At 37.8% G+C, this 22555-nt stretch overlaps 1 protein-coding gene across 2 annotated transcripts in view; it reads right to left on the bottom strand.

Moving 5' to 3' along the window:
* cv-c (RhoGTPase activating protein) overlaps positions 1–22555 on the bottom strand; it is a 120851-nt gene that overhangs the window by 53128 nt on the left and 45168 nt on the right. For both annotated transcript variants that reach the window (XM_089870146.1, XM_089870145.1), the window contains 4 exons: positions 15980–17230; positions 15602–15738; positions 15010–15535; positions 3960–4005 (listed from right to left, as the gene is read on the bottom strand). In XM_089870146.1, coding sequence (XP_089726272.1) covers positions 3960–4005; positions 15010–15535; positions 15602–15738; positions 15980–17230 — 1960 coding nt within the window. The remainder of the gene's footprint in view (positions 1–3959; positions 4006–15009; positions 15536–15601; positions 15739–15979; positions 17231–22555) is intronic.

Here is a 22555-nt window from a genome sequence, read left to right as displayed (position 1 = left end):
TATGCAATCATTGACCCAGTGATCAGCATTACATCCCAAAGGCAAAACCGAATACCGATAAATTATTACATCCAACTGTTTGTTGCGTCATGATTCATAGCAATGTTTCCAGTCATACTACTCCAATACGACGAAACACATGTGTAGTAGTTGAATGGACCAAGGCTTAAGATCCAAGTTTAAATTTATTATATAACGTTATAACGCAAGCAGAAATAGAATTAGGCTATAGTCTAAAGGAGTATATATGAATTAAAATCCCTTAGGGGGATTCTATTTTGAAGGATAGAAACTCTGACAGTAACCTCGGGGGGAGGAATGTCGTCCCTGTCTCTCTGGATCACCCTCTTTTATCTTTATTTTACATCCTTTTCCACCATCGACTTGCACGTCGTCGTCCGTCTCTATTTGCTTAGTATAAATGAAGGAGTATTTTCCCCAAAGTAAATATTAATTTTAGAGCGTACTATTCATTTTAAAGCAGAAGGACGAAGTAAAGGATTATGGGCCTTGTACTAATACACGATGGTGGCGCTGGTACTTCAGTATGCAATGAGTTATTCTACCTCGACTTAAATTATGTCTAAATACAGACTTGGCCTATAGAGTCTCGATTTTATAATTTAAGGGATTTTAGTGTTTAATTTGGACTAAAATATGGTTTTAAATGTTTGAAATAGACCAGTAAATTAATTACAGATGAGAAGCAAACACCAGAGAGAGGGGGGAACCTTACTGGGTTATTTACCTCCACCTAGAAGAACCGCTTGAGGGCAGTGCGACTTTCCACGCTTGTAGTGAACTTAGGCTCCATCTGGTGTCGCCTCTTAGCGCCAGGGAATTAACCAAAGAGGACGGAGGTCTCCTCATGTGTTTTGGTTGCACGTAATTTATGAAATGGTCTATAGTTGGAAATACGTGAAAATTTGGCCTAATAATTTAGTTACGTTACTTGAAAATCTAATATATTTCTAAAACTAAAAGTAAATAAGCACAGAATACACCAGGGGTTATGAAGTCATAACGGTGTCACACTTCTGCGGGAAAAGATATACAAGTTTTTTATATATAGAAAACGTGAATTGAATTTAATATAAGTTACAAACTCAGAGTTGCAACAAGAAAAAGTTGGTAAATTGGTTATTCTATCTCAATACGAAAGAGGAGGAGCTACATGACGTCAATATCGGTAATCTAAATGAAATTACAACGATGACACCGCTTACAAAACGGTCATTAGAAGGTGTGACAGTGACGTCACGACAGTAATCGCGTCCTATTATAACTACTCTATCCTTTACTTCAAATTACAGATGTTCACTATCATATTAAAGTGTAGAGTACCTCTACACTTCACTTATTTTGGTTCATCACTCAAAATGTTACCAGGCCCAAAAAAATATATATTAGAGCTCATAAAATTCTTTACACGCATAATAAAAAGCGATATCCCAAAATAATCGCCCCCTTCAGTCTATTTCAAATAGCCATATAACTTTACGCCGTTAGACCATGCATCCAGTTCACTCTCTTTGAAGGAAAGATGCTTCTTGTCTAATAAGAAGTCACTTAAAGTAATCAAAGGCGGCCAGAGCAACCCTTAAGAGGTCTTGGGCGATATTTAGTACTAGATACACAAGTACTCTACTTGCCAAAAAGAAGAAGCAGAAGAAAATAAAATAAAAAAAAAGATTCTCCAGGCTCCACTGGGAAATAGCATTGAACCCTTCCGCCTAGCTTCTTTCACGTCACACTCTTTTCTTATGACTGATATTGAGGGCCAAGGATAGGCCCTATATATTTTATAGCTTATACAGAGAGAGTATCGCATCAGTTTAATGTGACAGGAAAAAGGATGTAAGTCTAAATATCACATTTTCACGGTAACATCTCAAATATTGTGTTTACCGGAACATATAATCCTTTAGATCTCCGACACAAATCACGTGACATTATATTAAAGCACGTGAAATTCAAAATTGAAAACTAGGCTTAAATAATATTGGCGCCAACCAAGTTGCGTGTGGTAAAACCTTAGAATTTTACAGTAAACACTTGAAACTTTACGAACTAACGCCTGTAGTGGGGCTTCCCCAAGTTCTTTCAGACTTTTTGGCAAGAAAACCTCCAGGGGTTTCCTTCTTTGAAATTAAAACTCAAGTGAAGTAAGTTTAGGAAAACGTTAAAATAATGATGATGATTTCCCGAATTGAAATTTTAAACACTGTCGATAAGAAAATTTGGTCCTTTGAAGATTACCGCCAAATTTTATTTCCAAAATTTTAGCGCCAAAACCCTGGAGAATTTGTCTTCGGTTTGGTTTAGTTTCGCGCAACGAATTTCTTATTTGGAGAGGAAACCGATTGACGATGGTTTAAATTACGTTTTCCGCCTTTCACTTCAATAAAAATTCGAGTTAAAAATTCGATAATTGCCCGAGGCTCCTCTCCAGTTCGTGTTAAACAGTTCAAAGAGTTTTTTTAATTAAAGATTTACGAAAACAAAAGACACACAAAACGAAACTTCCTTTCATCTCTACCGTCAACAGATTCTTGATTCTGTGTTTCTCCTTACAAACAGAGTTCAGGGTGATCTGAAATTATTGTTTAGCTATTCGAGTCGAAGGAAATTTCTTGTTATTCGGCTTAAAGATTGGCTAAAAGACTAAAAGACTAAAAACTGACCCCAAATTAAACCGTATCCAAACCCAACCTTGCCTGACCTATGACACACCATAAATCCAATAGGGGTCAGGGGGGTCTTATCCCCTTATTGGGAGATCACCTCGACTAGCTAAGCCACCCTGTACCGTATCTTAAGCTATAAAACACAGTAGAAACCCACATCCTAATTTAGGATTAACGGTCCAATAGCAATACGTGTTTTTAATCTTCAATCCCAACCAGAGCCACACGTGTACGGAATGGTTTACGGAGATAAGAACATGCGGGAAGCTGCAGTTGCGCTGCTGCTTGTTAAAGAGATCTATAGGTAGGTACTTTCACGGATATTTCCAGCAATAACGACGAGTCCCCAACTCTTCTTCATGCATGATAAATGCTCAAAACCAAAACAAGTATAAAAAAAGAGATGCAATTTCTATCATCACTACACTTTTTTACGACCGACGATATAATCTTACGCCATCCGTAAGGCCGGAAAAACAATATGGTCAAGCTCAAAGTAGAAAGAACAACATCTTTTGCAAGTCCCTATAGCCGACTTTAACAACAACTACCAATCACGTGATACGTTCTCCATGCAGCAGAATGCTCGAAAAGATATGCGCGTAACAAGCGTTTTATAACTATCTCCCTTCTTTATTGTCTCCCAGAAATGTAGGAGACCGAGGCAAAGTTCAAAGGTCAAAAAATTAAATGTTTGTGACTTGTCACAGACGCACTGTGAAACATATTCATAACTTAACGATGGGATGCAAATCATGCAATAGCACTATTCCCTCTTCCTTTAATGACCTTCGAAATACTCTTCTCACCACCATTTAACCCAGGCAAAGTTCAAAGGTCAAAAAAGGGCACGGTACGTGTTGTTATTTTACCTACATTTGTTACAGACACACTTCGAAACATATACATAACTTCGCGATGGTAATATTTGTACCGGGATTTCTACCCAAACAGAACTGTACTGTTACGACTTGTATGTTGAGTGTTACCTCACTCTCTCTCAGTGTACACTAGGGGAGTTCTTACTCAGAGCAGCGAGCAACCGGGGTCGATCGAGTCGCTTCAGGGACAGGAGCGGAAATAGGCAGCCCATTTCCCATTTCCGCCAAAACGTCGCTAGGGGTCAAATCGCATCCCAAGAACCCGATGTTTTCCCGACATCCCTGGATAGCATTAGCCCGCACCAAATGTTTTTACCCAAATCCATTCCAAAATGGAAACTAGTCTATTGAAGCTATAAATGTAGGCGAGAAACAGTCAAATAGAACTTACCAGTTAGTTGGCGAGCGGACTGGGAACGTTGGGCTGTCATCAGAACCTACAGAGGGAAGAAAAAGGAAAATAAACAGATATGTTTTAATTATATTAGGCTTAACATTAACACTGAAATTAATTTAATTATATTGAAACGTTTTGCAATTTGCATAGCAGACAACTTAAACGAGACTCGTATGTTGATAGATAGCTGGATTTAGTTCAGAACTACTCTGGAATAATTTTATTGTTCATTACTCTTAAAGTGGCGAATAAATCACTCTAATGTATGCTTTATATTATTTCAGTGGCAACGAGTACCACCTCTCAAGCCTCTATATTTTAATACAGTAATACCAAGAAGCGATATCTAGTTTATTAGGGAGAAGGTATAAATTCGCCACATTTCTAGCTTTATCTCCGGTCCAAACGTATAGTAGGTCCGGAGTTAATCCCCGCCTCTAAATTACAACCAGCATCTAATTGGCTCTTGAAAACTCACGTCAGCCAGCACGACGCGAATGACGAAAATTACAGTCATATTTTCCGACTGAGGAGAGGCTATAAAATAGCCCGGCCTCCTTTTACGTCCCCCTTGTATTTTGAAAGGGGGACTGGGACTATGGCGCGCGAATAATTAGGCAACTTATACCTTCTGACTAGTAAACTAAATATTGCTTCTTGGTAATACCAGAAGAAAATAGAGCTATTTCAGTGGGGGAAAAATTTCGTCTGCTACGAAAATTGGGCCTGCCTTTGGCGGACCAGGGCGGCCATTTTGTGCAGATTTTCTCTATGGGCAAATAGCATTGGTGACGTAGCCATTACCCCCTCTGAAATAGCTCTATAGGGGAAGTACGTATTCTTAGCTATTTCGCGAGACGTCACTTTATCGGTTTTTTTGCGCCACTGAATATCCGCTTTTTTTGGCGGGAAACCGCGGATGAATACAAGAAACTATTTTCTTCGAAGGTTCGTCTGCTATTGTTGATCCTTCTGGTAGTGTCTTTATATTAGACTTCTTCAGTTTACTATGACCGAGGCTTAACGAGTCACTCGAATTTGGCGAAAAATCTACTTGAATACCTTTAGTTTTGCCTTAAAAACTTGTCTGGCTTTTCTTGTCACTAGTTTCCCGATATACTAAATTACACTGGACAGAACTATCCATTTTTAACTCTTAATTGAACGATAACTTTCAATATCAATCTACCGGGGCGAAAGAAGGACGGAAATCGTCGTCTATACTCTGTAGTTCGGTTTCTCACGGTATGGTGGCGCACCTTCAAAAATTTCTATCGGTTCTCTGCCTATCTCTGATTGGCCAATTTAAAGCGATAGCTTGTTTCTGGGAGAGAAGGACGACTTGCACTAGCTAAAGGTACGAATACGTACTTCCCCTATTTTCTTCTGGTAATACATAAAGCTGATGAGAATCCCTGAGCCACCATATATTCCGTGTTAATTTCTACGTTTGTTTTGTGGGTTTGAGAACTTACTATCCCGTCACGTGATGATATAACTCTGACGTCTTTTTAACTGTGATTTCATTGGTTTGGTAGCAACGCGAGGTCAGGTGCGCGCGCAAGATGCAAGTCGCAGCGAGATGGATTATTCACGAGGTAAAATTAGTTATATATTATTAGCCTAACTCTTCCCTCAAAATTCGCCTATGGATAATTTGAGAAAATGGATACACAATTATTCCTAGTCGCTGTATATATTCCCATCTAGAATAATTTGATTTTAACATAAATATTCATATGAAAATTCTATATTACTTATAAGAAAATAAGGTCAGATTAAAAATATTGCTAGTATATTTTTGTAAGAAAAAAACTTTGTTTAAATTTTCTCGAAAATATTAGAAATATATTTATATAGACTGACAAATTATGGCTTCAACTCTACTCCTTTTTTCAGGAGTGATTTGCAATCTATGGAAAGCTACGGCGCAATAATAAACAATGATAAATATTAAAGGGAATAAAATAGTTCAAGTAAATTCCTGTTGAAAAGGAGAGCTCGTATAGATTATAAGTAATATACATAATGCAAAATCACCATGGTTCGTGGAATTTTGACAGACGGGGTGGGGGTTATATCGAACCTAACACGCTCCAAATTTTTAATGTAAAAATTCTAAAAGCTGCCAGACAAATTTTTAAAAGGTGCCCCCCCCCCCGTTATAAAAATGTCTTGTAAAAAATTCTATATGGTAGAAGAAAAAATAAATAAAATAAAAAAGAATCTGTCAATACCTAAAATGGTCATCAGCTATAAAAGCCTAGAAACCGGAGACTGGAAAAGTAAGACTAATGGCATTTACCAGGTCTTCGACACCCTAAGACCACATAGATGAATTATAAGGGCCTGTCACTACTCTAAATCCACTTCCTCAATGAAGCGGATAATCTACACCTACGTGAGAAAGACAGCTAGTGGAAAAATGCCGGGTATCTTGAAAGCAAAAACAATGTTATAGTTACTTACTTAGAGATATTTAAAGTAAAAATTTTTTAATGTACTTCAATAAATTCTCAAATTACATTAAATTTACTATAATAATTTTAATATTGTTTAATTAATCCTCAAATCACATTAAAATTATTGTAGTGGTTTTAACGTAGTTTAATTAATTCTCAAATCATTTTAATGCAATAATTTTAATATAGTTTAATTAATCGTCAAATCACATTAAATTTATTGTAGTAGTTTCAAAGTAGTTTAATTAATTACTCCTCAAATCACTTTAAATTTACTACAATAATTTTAATGTAGGTTAATTAATTCTCAAATTAAATAAAATATATTGTAATAATTTTAATGCAGTTAAGTTAATTCTCAAATCACATTAAATTTACTGAAATAATTTTAATGCATGCTAATTAATTCTTAAAAATCATTCTGTGATTCTGAATTAATTTTAACCACTATAAAAGTCTTAATTTTTTAATAAATTTAGTGTGATGGAAATTTAAAATCATTGAGGTATGCCATATTCTCAATTAAAACGGACCCTAGGGGACCCTTTATATAAATGATTATCAATTTTGAAATTTTAATTGAAGAGTTTAAACACAATTTAAGATGTTTCAAAACAATACAAGTAAATCCGTATCCCAGAAAAAAGATTATACGTTGTTTTTGCTTTCAGCTTAATTTCAACGTAGGCACATATGAAATCCAACCTACGATATAAACATACCTTAACCACACAATATATATAAGTAGTTTCATTGTTGATTTAATATTAATTAATTCATACCATTACGGAATGCATATATAGTTAGGTATATTTGAATATTTTTGTGAAATGCCATTAAAGGACTGTAAGGGAATATTTTATATATGTTTAAGATGTGAGAGTGAACGTGGTAGTGGTATGGTTAGGATTGCATACTACCCATGGGATGAACTCGTTCCCTACAAAGGTTGTTTTATATGGTCCGGGTAACCGCCAAGCCTTCACTATTGGGACTTGCGTGAGAAATAAAGAATAGGTACGTTGTCTAGGGGATTGATTTTTAAATTTAGATATAAGAAGATGAGAAATAACTAGATAGTTTAGGTTGCCAAATTTAACAAAGATTTAATTAACACTAGAAATAATCATTACGAAATATAAACACCTTAATGGTGTTGACCATGGTCTAGGCTAAAAGACTTAATATATATACAAGAGGTCAGGTTCAATAGAACCGATAATAATAAAAACACAAAATATTCAATAAAGCATAATTAATAAAATAAACCCTATTAGCGGGTAGATACTCAAGTAGTTCGGGGAGTCCATTGCAGATATTTGCGGGCCGACGATTATCCAATTCTCGGACGTGGTAAATCCTTTGTTGCGCGATTTACTTCGCGCACAGGTTTTTCATATTCACGTATCGCGCCAGGTTGTTATTAACGCGGTACCGCGCACAGGTTTTTAATAATGATGGCGCGCTTATCTTATTAATTTCATTACCCGGGTTTTTAGATGGACTCGGAATTTCCTTTCTTATAGGCTAAGTTTATTAGGATTTGGTTTTGCACGCATAAACAAAGAGTAACGCGCGGGACTTTTCATTCCAATCGCGGATCGTCAGCGTCCGAGCCCCAAACTCATGATCGCCAAGGTTAGGGCGCGCAAAGGGGTCGAGGACCAAAAACGTTCGTCCTATTTCTTTCAAGTATCCGATCGGACTCTCTGTTTTTCAAAATTCGTCGGACCTCGCGTCCTCTCGAACACGTTGGTCTTATTGTGGGAAAACCACGTACGTCATTTTGGACGTTCCCGACTTACGAGTTCAATAACATTTTGCAGGTGTCCTTATGTTAACACTACTTACAACTATATAAAAATATTTAGTTTGGCAACCTTGTTTTCTTTCTAGTTATTTTTATAAGGAGGAAACTCTATTTACATGTGGGGAGAGGTTAGGAGTGAATAGGCAAAGGGGTCACTCTTACAAGTTCCAAAAGTTGACCTTAGCGGAACGAATGGACGGGATGGGGCAAACAACCTCTGCAGTAGTTGGAACGCTCCCATCTTGGGTAAATACAAAGGGGCTGATTGGTCAAGGTATCTCTGAATGCCCGCATTCGAGAGTCCCAAGACCGGACAATACCCTCAGTTTGTTTGAATAAGTATTTGTGTATTTGGTTACTTTTTAAGATTTTAAAATTAGAATTGGAAAGGTAAATTCGTTTTATAAATTTTGAGATAATTTTGACAAATTTTGAAAACATAAATGGAGTAGTTGGTGGACAATACATTGGGGGTGGCGCTGTAGCGGCATTGGTGTTTGACGTTATAGAGTAATTAGCTACGCTGGGCGCTGGGGTATTAAAAGGAGGTTGGGGCGCGCTATTTGGCATGGGCAATGGCGGCGTTCCCAAAGTGGGTGTCAGGCTTAACTGACTACCTGGGGTAAGTGGTAAAAACTGATTAGTCGGTAGAGTTGCACTACCAGGATTATTATTAGCTGGTAAAAATTGATTAGGGGCTGGATTAACACTGCCCGGAATATTAGCTGGGGTACTAGCAGGTGAGCTAACTATATTTGGAGTGGATGACGCAGGAACTACTGCGGCTTGAAGGTTAGCTATCATGGTGGAAAATTGTTGATGTTGAGCTGATAATTGTTGATTTTGGACTGATAGAGCTGAGAGTTGGTTAAGGATTTGGGTTAAAACATCCCCGGGAATTGAAACGGGGGCCGAGCTATTGGCTACGGGCGCTGTAGGGGGTTGAATATTGGAGCTAGGTCCAACTGCATTGGGTACGGTAGAGGTGTTTGTTCCCGTAGTTATAGAAGGGGTTAAAATTTGATTACCCCCAGCGAAAATGTTGTTATTTGGCGGGATAAAGGTGTTGCTCGCCCTGGTTACTACAGCGGAGGGGGCGTTAACAGATAACATGCTTTGGCTTATACTGGCATTTGGGTTAGGGTTATTGTTACCCGTAGAAAAAGGGGGAATTCCCCACTGGGATAAATTGGCTGAATTTCTATTTGGAGAGGGATTTCTGGAAGAATTATTGCTAGCCATATTGACTGGACTTTGTTTGGATTTTGATTTAGGCTGTTTTGTTTTAACAATTGGGAGAGATTGCCTACGGTCGTTACGACTTGCTAAACGTGCCGCTCTTAGACGGTCACAGTGTTCCTTATGGGCTTTATCTCCCGTTCTATACATAAAAAATAATTTAACACCAATAACTAATCAATAAACAAAGCACTCTAAACTAACCCTGGGAAGGTTCAACAAATAAAACAACATACAATTCACACTATAGCATCTATAGCATGGGGCAAAAAAAAAATTCTTATCAAAATATATAAAGCACAATCGTGCAAATTCATGGGTTACCAGGGCGATTAGAGATACTCCGAAATTTTGAAATTAATAAATCAGGGTTAATGCATTAAAAAAAATTTGTACGACATATATAGCATGATATCCCGGACGGACCCCCAATTTTGTAAGGGAATATTTTATATATGTTTAAGATGTGAGAGTGAACGTGGTAGTGGTATGGTTAGGATTGCATACTACCCATGGGATGAACTCGTTCCCTACAAAGGTTGTTTTATATGGTCCGGGTAACCGCCAAGCCTTCACTATTGGGACTTGCGTGAGAAATAAAGAATAGGTACGTTGTCTAGGGGATTGATTTTTAAATTTAGATATAAGAAGATGAGAAATAACTAGATAGTTTAGGTTGCCAAATTTAACAAAGATTTAATTAACACTAGAAATAATCATTACGAAATATAAACACCTTAATGGTGTTGACCATGGTCTAGGCTAAAAGACTTAATATATATACAAGAGGTCAGGTTCAATAGAACCGATAATAATAAAAACACAAAATATTCAATAAAGCATAATTAATAAAATAAACCCTATTAGCGGGTAGATACTCAAGTAGTTCGGGGAGTCCATTGCAGATATTTGCGGGCCGACGATTATCCAATTCTCGGACGTGGTAAATCCTTTGTTGCGCGATTTACTTCGCGCACAGGTTTTTCATATTCACGTATCGCGCCAGGTTGTTATTAACGCGGTACCGCGCACAGGTTTTTAATAATGATGGCGCGCTTATCTTATTAATTTCATTACCCGGGTTTTTAGATGGACTCGGAATTTCCTTTCTTATAGGCTAAGTTTATTAGGATTTGGTTTTGCACGCATAAACAAAGAGTAACGCGCGGGACTTTTCATTCCAATCGCGGATCGTCAGCGTCCGAGCCCCAAACTCATGATCGCCAAGGTTAGGGCGCGCAAAGGGGTCGAGGACCAAAAACGTTCGTCCTATTTCTTTCAAGTATCCGATCGGACTCTCTGTTTTTCAAAATTCGTCGGACCTCGCGTCCTCTCGAACACGTTGGTCTTATTGTGGGAAAACCACGTACGTCATTTTGGACGTTCCCGACTTACGAGTTCAATAACATTTTGCAGGTGTCCTTATGTTAACACTACTTACAACTATATAAAAATATTTAGTTTGGCAACCTTGTTTTCTTTCTAGTTATTTTTATAAGGAGGAAACTCTATTTACATGTGGGGAGAGGTTAGGAGTGAATAGGCAAAGGGGTCACTCTTACAAGTTCCAAAAGTTGACCTTAGCGGAACGAATGGACGGGATGGGGCAAACAACCTCTGCAGTAGTTGGAACGCTCCCATCTTGGGTAAATACAAAGGGGCTGATTGGTCAAGGTATCTCTGAATGCCCGCATTCGAGAGTCCCAAGACCGGACAATACCCTCAGTTTGTTTGAATAAGTATTTGTGTATTTGGTTACTTTTTAAGATTTTAAAATTAGAATTGGAAAGGTAAATTCGTTTTATAAATTTTGAGATAATTTTGACAAATTTTGAGATAATTTTGATAATAAGAATTTCCACCGTTACAGGACACACCCCTCTGGACTCCGGTGGGATTCAATATTCCTAACTTTATGGGTTATTATTATCATAATTCCATTTTGAACGTGGGGGTCTCACGGAAATTTAAATGCCCCCGAGCTAGAGGGGACACCCACTTTTGGGCTCCCGGTAACGGAGTACCACGTAATATAAAATTTATTACATGTTTACGATTAGACTAACGAATTTTGAATTGTTGGTTAATGAACTAACCGGTTTACCTAACATTCCTTTTCAGTAAGTTTTACGGTATTATTTTACAATTTGCATACGTTTTCAGAAAATAGACATTTTGGCCTACAAAATTAAGTCGATTTCGGGGGAACTTACTTCTCAATTAGATCTGAAAATTATTTATTTGCAAAGTTTAGTATCATAATTAATAATAATTTTTGGATATTATTTCGAAATTTAAATATACGGTATTCTCCTAAAATAGACATACATTTAGGTCTACAAAATTAAATATAATTGAACGGGAGCATCTTAAAAAATAATTATTGGATACGGTAAATTATTGATACTTTCCTTTATTACCAATTACTTCACAATTTAAATACCTTAATTAGAAACAGATATATATTCACAAAAGTGTCGTGAAAAATAATTTCCCTCCATGTCAAGCCAATAGACTATAAAGAATATTAGGTACCTCTCATAATTATAATAAAAACTGCAATTAGCAATTATAATAATGAACAGTAAACGCACGTGCAGACATACCAATCACGTGAAGCCCCCTGTGGCGGTAAAATAAAATAAATACCATCGCAGTAATAAACAAAACAACACTGACTGTGAAATCCGCGTACCACGGTTTCAAGGCGCCGTCGAATTTAAATCATATATGCCTAGGTATAATATGTGACTAAACAAAATGAAAAGAGAAACTACCTTACCTAGCAATCAAATAAATGACCGGTAAATATAGGGTTTCTAAATTATCCTTTATAAAAATTAATCTACGTTGTATTTTTCCATTCATAAAAACGTAGTAGACCTTTGTCGTCGGTATTCGGGTCGTGGTATAAAACACTCTTGATTATGGGTTTTCAAACTAATCATTGTAATATTTCATTGAAGAAAAGTTTTCGTATTACGATTTTTACGAACCTTACAAAACGTGTTAAGAGAAGTATTAGAATCGCCCTTTTCTGACCTAATATCAAAGGTATAGTAGAGTTTAGTTCGAGAAAGTCAACACTGTTTTAATTAATTTAAAATAAAGCTACATTTTGCTAATTTTGTTGATTACTCGGGCCCTGATTGTTGTAAACCGTACGTATTAGGTATCGTTGCAAAGGTGAGAAATAGGGCTATAACATACTGAAAGGACGTCCTTGCAGCTCTTATAGAACCAGAGTTAAAGGGTGATGTGTAATTAAACACATGTTAATCCTATGGAGAGGACGTTTGTGAATATTTCTCTTAATTACTCGGGCCCTGTTTATTGTAACTCAAAATGTTCAGTTTCCTTGGAAAGGTGAGAAATAGGGCTATAATATACTCAAAGGACTTCCCTGTATCTCTTAAAGGGATGTACAATCCGTTATGTATGGGCGTGTCTATAAGACTCAAGAACTATATTTTTTAGTAGTAGTGTTACTATTTCCTGGAGTAGTGATTAGGCTGTCGTCTGCTTGAACGTCTGTTTCTACGGTAGATGTCCATTCCCAATGCACTGATAATGCTACGAACTTCACGCATGCTCAGTAGAGCTATATTTGATGGAAGATAAGTTTGATATAGGCCCCGCCCATACATAACGGATTGTACATCCCTTTAAGGAACCAGAGTTAAAATTCTCCAACTTGTTAAAGGCATATTAAGAAAACGAAAAAATAAAATCAATATTTCTTCAAAGGGATATAAATTCTTTGGTAAAACTCTTTAGATCTTGTATAGACGTTAGAAGAGGCTGCGGGCTATAAAATTTTCTCGAATTAAAGCTAAAATATTTGGAGCAAATTCATAATTTATTAAATTTCTATCCCAAACTTTGCGAATAAAGGTGATCAAATTAAGAAATTCAACCGGAATTCGAACAAAACTGGTTTTAAAGTTTCATTGTAAACGATAAGGGCCTAAGGTAAAAGACAAAGTGGGCATAATTTTAACGTGTCTACCTAATGAGTGCTAATTACATCCGATAATAATGGTTAATTATATATAATTAAGACTAATTACCGCCAGCCAATATCAGTAAATCCCCATTAATTAGTTAAAAAAGATATTAAATTCAATCACGAAATAAAATATTTAAAAAACGAGATAATTAGCGATTAAATAATAATTAAGCGTACCTTATCCGGTTTGACCCATCTGGGCAGTTGCAAACACGAGGTATACCTCGGATCAGCTGGACACAAACTCCACATTTTTTTTAAAACAAATCACAAATTCGCAATGCAATTTTAAACATTTCTATTTTTTTTTTCGAAAAAAATTTAATTTTAAAAAAGCCTGAATTTAGATTAAAAAATAAAACGTGGAAAATCCATTAGAAAAAAGGGCCTGGCAGCTATACTTTCACTTTGAAGTGAAATATTTCACGGTAAAATTACTTTTATCGGTAAAAAAACACCGCAGGCGCAAGCAGCACCGATACCTGGCGAAATCTTGAATGAAAACCGTAAGTGTACACTCGAAACTAAAAGTGGTTCTTAGTTACCCCCCCCCCCCCGGAACAACTACCACCAATGAGACGGGTTTCGCGCCACGGGCCACGCTGCTACCCAATGTACGAGTACTATTTCCCGCGTAATATCATCGAAATATATGAAACCAAAGTTGATGAAATGAAATATCACATTGAAATTCATATTCATTCCTAACCCCGTAAATAACATTTTAACTATAAGTGTGACACTATCCACTGTAAGGTTTGTTCTTATGAGAAATGGGAGGGGCAACTTGAATAGCGTGTTACACCTTGGTGTTTAAACCAATATAACTCTATCTTTGGAAGGAGAGAAGGATGGAGCGGTACAACCCATACCAACGCTGCCTCTGTACCCCACTTCTATTACTTATGCTTAGTCAAATGAAGCCTAGGAAAATGAAGCCTAGGACAACGAAGTATTACGATATCTTTAGGTTATTCTACTTTTAAATGGTTATATATTAAAAGTTAAGGCAACTAGCTAGAGGAGGTGGGTTTTGGAATTTGGTAAAAAAAATCGTAGGGGAAAGTTATAGGTAAGGGAGCTAGGTATAGCGTGTTAAAAAAAATGCATAACTAAAACTGGCTCTTTAAACGTGGGGGTGTTAGATGTCGGTTGAATTGAAAGCGCGTTTTGGTTCAGTTTGCTTGCTTTTCAAAATTGGGAAAAGAGAAGAAAAAAAAAATTCTTATCACTAACACCATACAATATGATTGAGGGCCCCCCACCAAAAAAAATTACGCCCAATTTTTCGCTTTTGGGCGGTTTCGGCCTTAATTTTTTCATTTACATTTGATTAAGATTTCATCTATTTGAATAGAAAAATAGTTTTTTACTTGTTTAACTAGTTATAAAAAGGCAGGGGTGTGTTTTGAAAAGATTTTCATTAAAAAGGCCCGATTTGAAATGAAAGTAATTTTATAATAAGAAGTTTAAGAACCCAAATAAGAACCGAGAACTTATGTTGAATAGCCAAATTCAATTTACCTTTAGGTCAAAGTTGGGTCCGGCTTTATTCGTCGGCGAAGTGTCACTTTTTCCCATGACTAGAGGCGCCGATGACGATTTGAATTCGGGCGACAACGCTTGAGCATCTGCCAAACGTAACCACTTTCCACCGAACTTCCGGGAACTTGAAGAACTAGGGTCACTTCCGCCCGAATCATGTTGACCCCTGGGGTGATGACCGTTACTCTGTTCGAAATCAAAGTGTTGTCCCCCGGGGTCAGAGTTCAAATCACTCGCGTCCGACAAAGATAAACTGCTATCAAACCAGGGTTGAATTTTTGGTGTCGGTTTTCGATACCGAGGTGAACCAGTCCGCGAACTACTCGATGTTGACGATTTCAAGTCTTTCTCCGTGAAAGATGACGATGACGCGGTCGATGACGTATCGCGAGAGTCCGAGGTTGGACAGTCCGAAAACGATGGTAAACTATCGCGTGATGGACCCGTTTGAGGACGAGGTGAAAGGTCACTACAATCGCAGTCTGTTACCCACGTGAAACTGGAGCTGAAAATGAAATTAAGGGTTAAGGTCACGTGTGAATTTAGACTACACGAATTTGGCGGGAAATACCTTCTTGACAGATTGGGGGATGTTTGGGTCACCGCGTCTTGTTGAGGGGAATCGCTCAACCCAGCAGCACCTTCGGGTGGAGGTTGGTAAACAGAGGAAGCGACTTTTTGAAGGAATGTTTCCAACTCATGCCGACTCTGCGAAAATTGTTTCATAAACGTTTTAAAATTATAGGTCAGTTTAGGCTTAGGTCGATGAACTGGAGCGATACAGTAGGCCTAGTTCTAAAAGAGAATCTTAAAGCTTCCAGACCATTTTGATCAACTAGCCCAAGTAGGATTAACGGTGCGACTCTACACGAATGTCATGACCTTTGAACTTAATTATGCCTAAACTATTCCAGTGCCCCAGGAAGTCTTTGAATCGAAGAAAACTAACCACGGATGATAGGGTTGAAGACGGTGATTTTTGGGGTGTTCCTTCCGTGCCACCATAATTAGCGTCCAATAAATTTTTACTGGTCAATTTTGGCAACTCTTTGTTTTCTAAATGGTCCGAATCGTCCTCAACGGCCAACCACGAGACGGTAAAGCTGACCGCTCCGTTAGTAGATGTCGCGAAAGAGTTGCCGCTTCCCATTAATTGATCGTTCTCATCTTCATTATCGGAAGAAACGTCTGAAGCTCCATCAACCTCGTCAATATCCAAAGATTCGGAAAGTTCGGGGTTTTCGCGATTCGTCTCTTCTACGCCAGACGCCACCACCAAACTATCGCAATCGGAGTCCGAGGAACTGGAACACCGATCAATAGATGACGCCGCGTCTGCCTCCCGACTCAACATGTTCTTAAATATCCAGTTGGAAGAAGATTCGAACCGACGCGCGGGTTTTTCGCGCTCCTTCTCAACTTCTTCACCATCTTCCTCCTTCCTCTGTAGAGATGGAGACGAAGAAAGTTCGCGGTTCGTTTCATCACTACCAGGGTTCGGTATCAACGTCGCGGATTCCGTAACTTGAAAACTGGCGCGAGCGTCACTACCGTTGACGACGTCGTGCAACTTTCCAGTTAACTCGGATAGTCCCAACCCGGTTTGAACTTCGGCGTCTTTAACCCTTAAGGGGTAAATGGTGATTTTACCCGTATCCAAATCCACTTCTAGTCCAGGTGGCCAAGACCACAATTTCCGGCGAGTAGTGTTATCGCAATGTCGACGTCCGTTTCTTTTGGTCGTTGACACGCCAGACCGGAAACTGGTAGAGATTACATTTCTTTGGTGGTTTTTCTTGGTAGTGGGTAGACTTCGAAATTTATGAAGATAAAAGTTTTCGCTTTCTTCATCTACATTCGTATCCCAAGGTCCCGTTGACTCCCACTCTAGGTTGACCTCTTGCACGAAAGTGTCCGCCCATGCGCTCAGTTGTTCCAGATCTCCGGTAGGAGGCGTCGAGAGATCTTCCATCAGCGACGACGAAGACGTTGGGGACAAGTTATTTCCTCCTCGACACAATTTACTCTTATCTATCATTCCGTTGTCGCCAACGTTGACTTTGATGGTCGCGACGGGGGAACAGTGACTCGAACCAACGCCACTTCCCAACGCGGGACTGCTGAAAGTCGAACTATTGGTTGAGGAGTCGAAACGGAACTCGTAGCGGGCCAAATCGGCGAAAGCTCGCCCGATTTCTTCCTACAAGAAAAAAATAAAACAAGAAATAAACATGACATATAGATACTTCAAGTTTTACGAAAGACTTTAGAATAAACTTTTCTTCTTAAACAACCGGTTTTGTTTGAGAAACGACAAAACCAAATATTTTTGACGATTATATTTAACGTTGAGTAATGAAATTGAGACCCCTTTCCTTTAATTCTTTCCAACTTTCTATAAAGTAAAACTCAGCACTCCATGTTATATTACAATTGATTCTAATACAATCAAGGGCAAGGAGCTGCCAAGATATAGTCAAAGATGAATTGAAACATAATTCACATGAACACAAAAATCCAACAGGATCCAAGGCAAAAATAAAACACGTGTAGAACTTGATGTTAGGGTTAGAAGAAATAATAATTGTTCATTCCTTGGATCTCATTTGGACTTGAGAAATTATTTCATGGATGATATATAGGCATAGTAATATATATCTTTTGAGGAATTCATATATAGTAGTTAAAAATCTAATTCGTTACGGTCGCTATTGAAAAAATAAAAAAATAAAAATTGCGCTAATTACGAAACCCCGGAAAATTTATTTTCTCTCGCGATCCTTGTCCCCAATAATTTAAGAGTTATGTCACATATCCTGCTAAGCAAGTTTAGTATAGTATATAACTAACTATACATTTAATACCGGGATAGGTTGAAGTTATCGTTCAAAATCAATGTCCTGATTAAGGTAAGGTTACCCAATAGGTACAAGCTAACAGCGGGTGAATCCATCATACACCATAAATAACTATCAAGATGTTACACAAGGTTTCGCTGCAAAGGCTTAAAAACGAGGGTAAATTAAGAAGAGAAAGTATAAAGACATATTGAATGAGTACATTGCAAAATTTCTTACAAATAAAATTTTCGTGGACTCCATACTTATTTTGTTAAGGCTTTTTCCATTGAAACATTGCAGCCATTAGGTTTAAATGTCTATTCTAACCTATCACACCTACGTTAGGATTAGGCTTAGGTTGAGATATTTTTAGGGGCAAGTTAGGTTAGGTTGCATTACGCACCGGGAACCGTACTTTCAAATTGCCAATGCATTAAAAAGGAAATTAAGTTATAAAACTATCAAAGATAGGGAGACCCAAAACTATAGCTAGGTTCATCTACTCCTTAACTTATTTCACCCACAAAAGAAAGCAAACGTCTGCATTAAGTACAAATAAAAAGACACTTGCATGAACAGATGCCATCACACTCACAAGGACGGAGTTGAATTTCAAATTTAATTATAAAATATTTAATTTAAAACAATTAAAGAAAATAAACAATTTTTCTTACCCTTCACAAATTAAACCTCAGTAATCACAAACATTACCGCGCACGAGACACACAAATTATTAAACACAGCAAAACAACACGCGAATTTAGCCTAAATTTCTTTCAAATATTTCTCGAGAGACCAGACATAATCCCGTGTCACAGTAACTTTGAAATAAATTTAAATGAATATTCAACTGAATTTTCTTCAAGATTAAATCGTAAGTCGCACGGCATATCCTGCCAGACTACCGAGTATAAAATAAACCAACTTTCTTTTAGAAGCTAATACGTCATATGAATGACGACAACGTCCAGAATTTCTTGATACAGTTCCCCTCCCCCTTTCCCTTCCTTAAAAATTTTCCCTTCAAAAAACGCTACTTTCCTTCCCCTTCTACCCAAAGTCAAGCCTTAAAACAAACCAGTTGCTTTAAAAAAGTGAGAATATAATTGAGGTCTTATTTAATAAAAGCGTAATTAAAGAGACGCCTTGTAACTTAGTCCCGCTCTCGCTCACTCACTCGCTGCCACAGCGGGGATCAGAAATAAAATTAAAACATTTTCATTTTATTTTTGAAGCCCTGAATTATTATTATGTATACTTGGATTATTAAAAAGAACGAAACAAACCGGTCCTTTGCGCATGGGCCGCCATTATATGACGCAATTTCGGGTTGAAATGACTTAATTAAGCTCATTATTTGAAGTAAACAACGAATACTTCTCTACTTATCATCAACGTAGGTGGTACTTTAGTATAAGGTCACGACCTTTGGGTCAAAGAGACGCCAATAAAGGCTCTTTCACCACGTCACTTTCCCTGATATTGACCCTTCTACGTAACAAAGAGGGAAAGACACGCGAGGGGGGGGGGGTAAAACTTTGCTAACCATACCACTTTTGACGCCTGCGCTGTTGGCCTGTTGCTCGATTTTTTGGATCATGAGTGTCAGCATGCAAAGACGGCAATGGATCAAAACTGAGCGATTACTTCTGGTGAATATACTTCTGGTAATAGATTTTCACCAAGGATTACAATATAGCCTATATAATACACCGTGTCAAATCACGTGGTATAGTAGAATATCAATTTTCTTTTATAGAATTAATTACGCGCCTATTAGACGCTCTTAATGTGTGGTCTACCGCGCACCTATATTACCAAGTACTGCAGGCTACTCAATTCTGACTTAAAAAATACAGGTTATATGGGCTACAGCATAAGATATGTTCCATAAGTATGACATTTCCTACACTTCGTAATGCTAGAGACTTACAGCTCGAGCTAGTTCGAGAACGATGGAAGCAAGAATTGAAGTCCCACACTCGGTTAATTAATTTTGCAGTCCATCTAGCTTCCTATTTAGTCTGTACTAAGCCCAAATTTGACAGCACCTCACCAGGCGTCGCTTTACCTCGATTCTATGACCTCGCTCACTTCATGACAAGCTCCAGTTTGTAACCAGTGACAAACTTATGGAAAGAACATATCTTATGAACTTATGGTTATAGGGATGTAATTTCGAAATGAATTAGTTCAAAAGGTGCCGGTATGACTCTAAATTACGACGTAAAAGGCTTAACTGAATGTTTTACTTTAATTAACAGACTTTCGTTTATTATCCCCACAAGACACAACACGGGAAAAGAGTTAAAATTTATTTTAAACAAATTTTCCTTTTAAAAAGTCATAAAAATCAAAGCTCCCTCAGATTTTAAGTCTAAGTTACGACTCCTAAAATAACTTATTCTTGAAAAAAGAAGCCAAAACACGATTAAATAATTCCCAAGAGAAACAGGGAAAACACGCCTAAATCCGCAGTTTCCGGATATGAGGGTCTGACATACTCCCTTAAGCCTAATTAAGATAATCCCGCCAATAAATAGTATTCAAGGCGGGGAAAAATGAAAACAGTTAGGCCTATTTTGGAAAGATTTCAAAAAGCTACAGAAATAACGGGAAGTTTAGCTTTTAACTCAGTGCATATTCAGAATGGAATTAGGTTTAAATTGGAAACAGGCCTCGCGACGTATAGTGGCTTAAAAAAATACTCTGGGGATGATATTGGATGTGCTATAGGTGTAAAAAGACACCGCACAATACCATGATGAAACCCAATATTAGACCAGCATTTATCTTAATATAGTTATACGCAAGCTACTGCCATTACCCTATAGTTCATCTCACTCCAAGAACGTTATTCGTATAAATAAAACTACATCTAAACACAGCAACTTTATAGCAACTAACAAACTTTTCATACGTTGTAAATTACATATGGGATGAACTTAGTCAGAGATCATCTGGTGCAGGGCAGGGGCTTGTAGATGGGATGGTTCGAGAACTTAATTAAAAAGGGGATAGATTAATTACAATCTTTACTTGGTGTGTGTCCAGTTAAAATTCTGTTTTGTTATTAAAATGAAAAAGACGTAATGGAGTGCACGATTTAGCTTCATAAGTTCTACTTAACAACCTCATCTACAACGTTCCTTGGTCCTTGTGGGTGAGAGATGGGTGTCCTGCGGAGGGAGTAAGGTTCAGCGAACTATAAACCTTCCTTCGTGATCCAAACCCCGACGTTTCTGTTTTAGGGTAAAGAACGGGCGGAATCTTAACAAAAAACAGACCGTAACAATTTCGAGCTATGTTGGGGAGATTGAAGGTTTAAGCCTTGGCTAAGCTAAGCCTAAGCAGTGCCTATATCCATCCGTGCACGCTCGTTTCGCGTCGTGGATGGACAAAAAGCTAAACTCATTACTCGGCAAGCATACCAGAAGGTGCACAAAGCCATGGACTCGAGGGAGATATGTGGTATGGTGATGTCTAGAAGTCAAGGGTCCCCCCTTCTACTTCTTCCTCGTCGAAAGACGTTTCCATGCAACGCTCCCGAGATATAAAACAACAAACACGTTATGTCTGCGAATAGATTTACTTGTTGGTTTTGCTCGAATACCATAGTCATGTTAACCTTAACGTTGACCTTCGGAAAAATTGAAAGATACCAAGGAATACACGCGCAGCTGGGGTCTTAGGTGACACTCTGAACAACATGGCGACATTTGAGATGAGTGACAAAATTATAATCCCGTTTGTAAACATGGACAGCTCAAAAATTCGGGTTTTAATATAATGAACAACTCAAAACTGACCGGCAAATGACCCTATCTAAACCCGAATGCAAATGACTGAAATTCGGAAGTCTGATGGATAAAATTATTTAAACTGTCTCCAAATACACAATAAAAACACCATCGCAAAGTTAGGCGTGATTACATAACCATACCTAGGAAAATATCTGATGAAAATGTTTTAGGATAATCGGGAAAGAGGTCAAAAATTGTGGCGAACTTTTCTAATAATCGCACGCTGTCTACGTTGAACCAAAACTTTAATTTCCGTTCTACCACACGTAAGATTAAACAGGATTAAGGTAAAAACCCTTGGCTGTTTTGAACTGGTTTCTGGGTTAATTAGGGTACATGTATCACATGATCGTGATCAAGGGAAAGGGCGAGACGCAGCAAATTATAAATTTTTGCCCCTTTAATTATCGAGATGCAACAGACAATCGCTTAAAAAACCCCAGCGATTTTCTTCCTGTTTTTCCCCAAGATAAAGACAGAGTTCTAAAAAGACGATGGTATAAGCGAAACTGATAGTCTCGGACCAATGCTAATTACCATGGAGTTCGGCTTTTACTCTGAACCAGAACTTAAGAACCAGAAGTAAAGGGCGCTCAAAGACTGGGGAGAGATGGGATCCCACCCAAACCGTAACAGAAATAATTCGATACACAGCACGAGGAAAGAAAAGGTCACGGAGGTCAACTGATAACTTCGTTATCTCTCCTTTTATTTTCTCTCTCTACGGAAAGAACCAAGGCCGGATCCTCTTTTGTTGTTCGTTAAAAACGTCTGCTAATGCATTTTTCAAGTTAAGCGTAAATCTATTTACAATAAAGATTTAATTTCTATCGTGGTTTTGGTGTTTTAGCTTTTGACCAACAAAATCTGCCTTCAAAACAA

This window comes from Phalangium opilio, unplaced genomic scaffold (assembly GCF_054372755.1).
Source record: "Phalangium opilio isolate 3A_F unplaced genomic scaffold, DU_Popi_V2 ptg000031l_1, whole genome shotgun sequence".
NCBI lineage: Eukaryota > Metazoa > Arthropoda > Arachnida > Opiliones > Phalangiidae > Phalangium > Phalangium opilio.
This window is presented reverse-complemented; position numbering and strand designations above follow the sequence as displayed.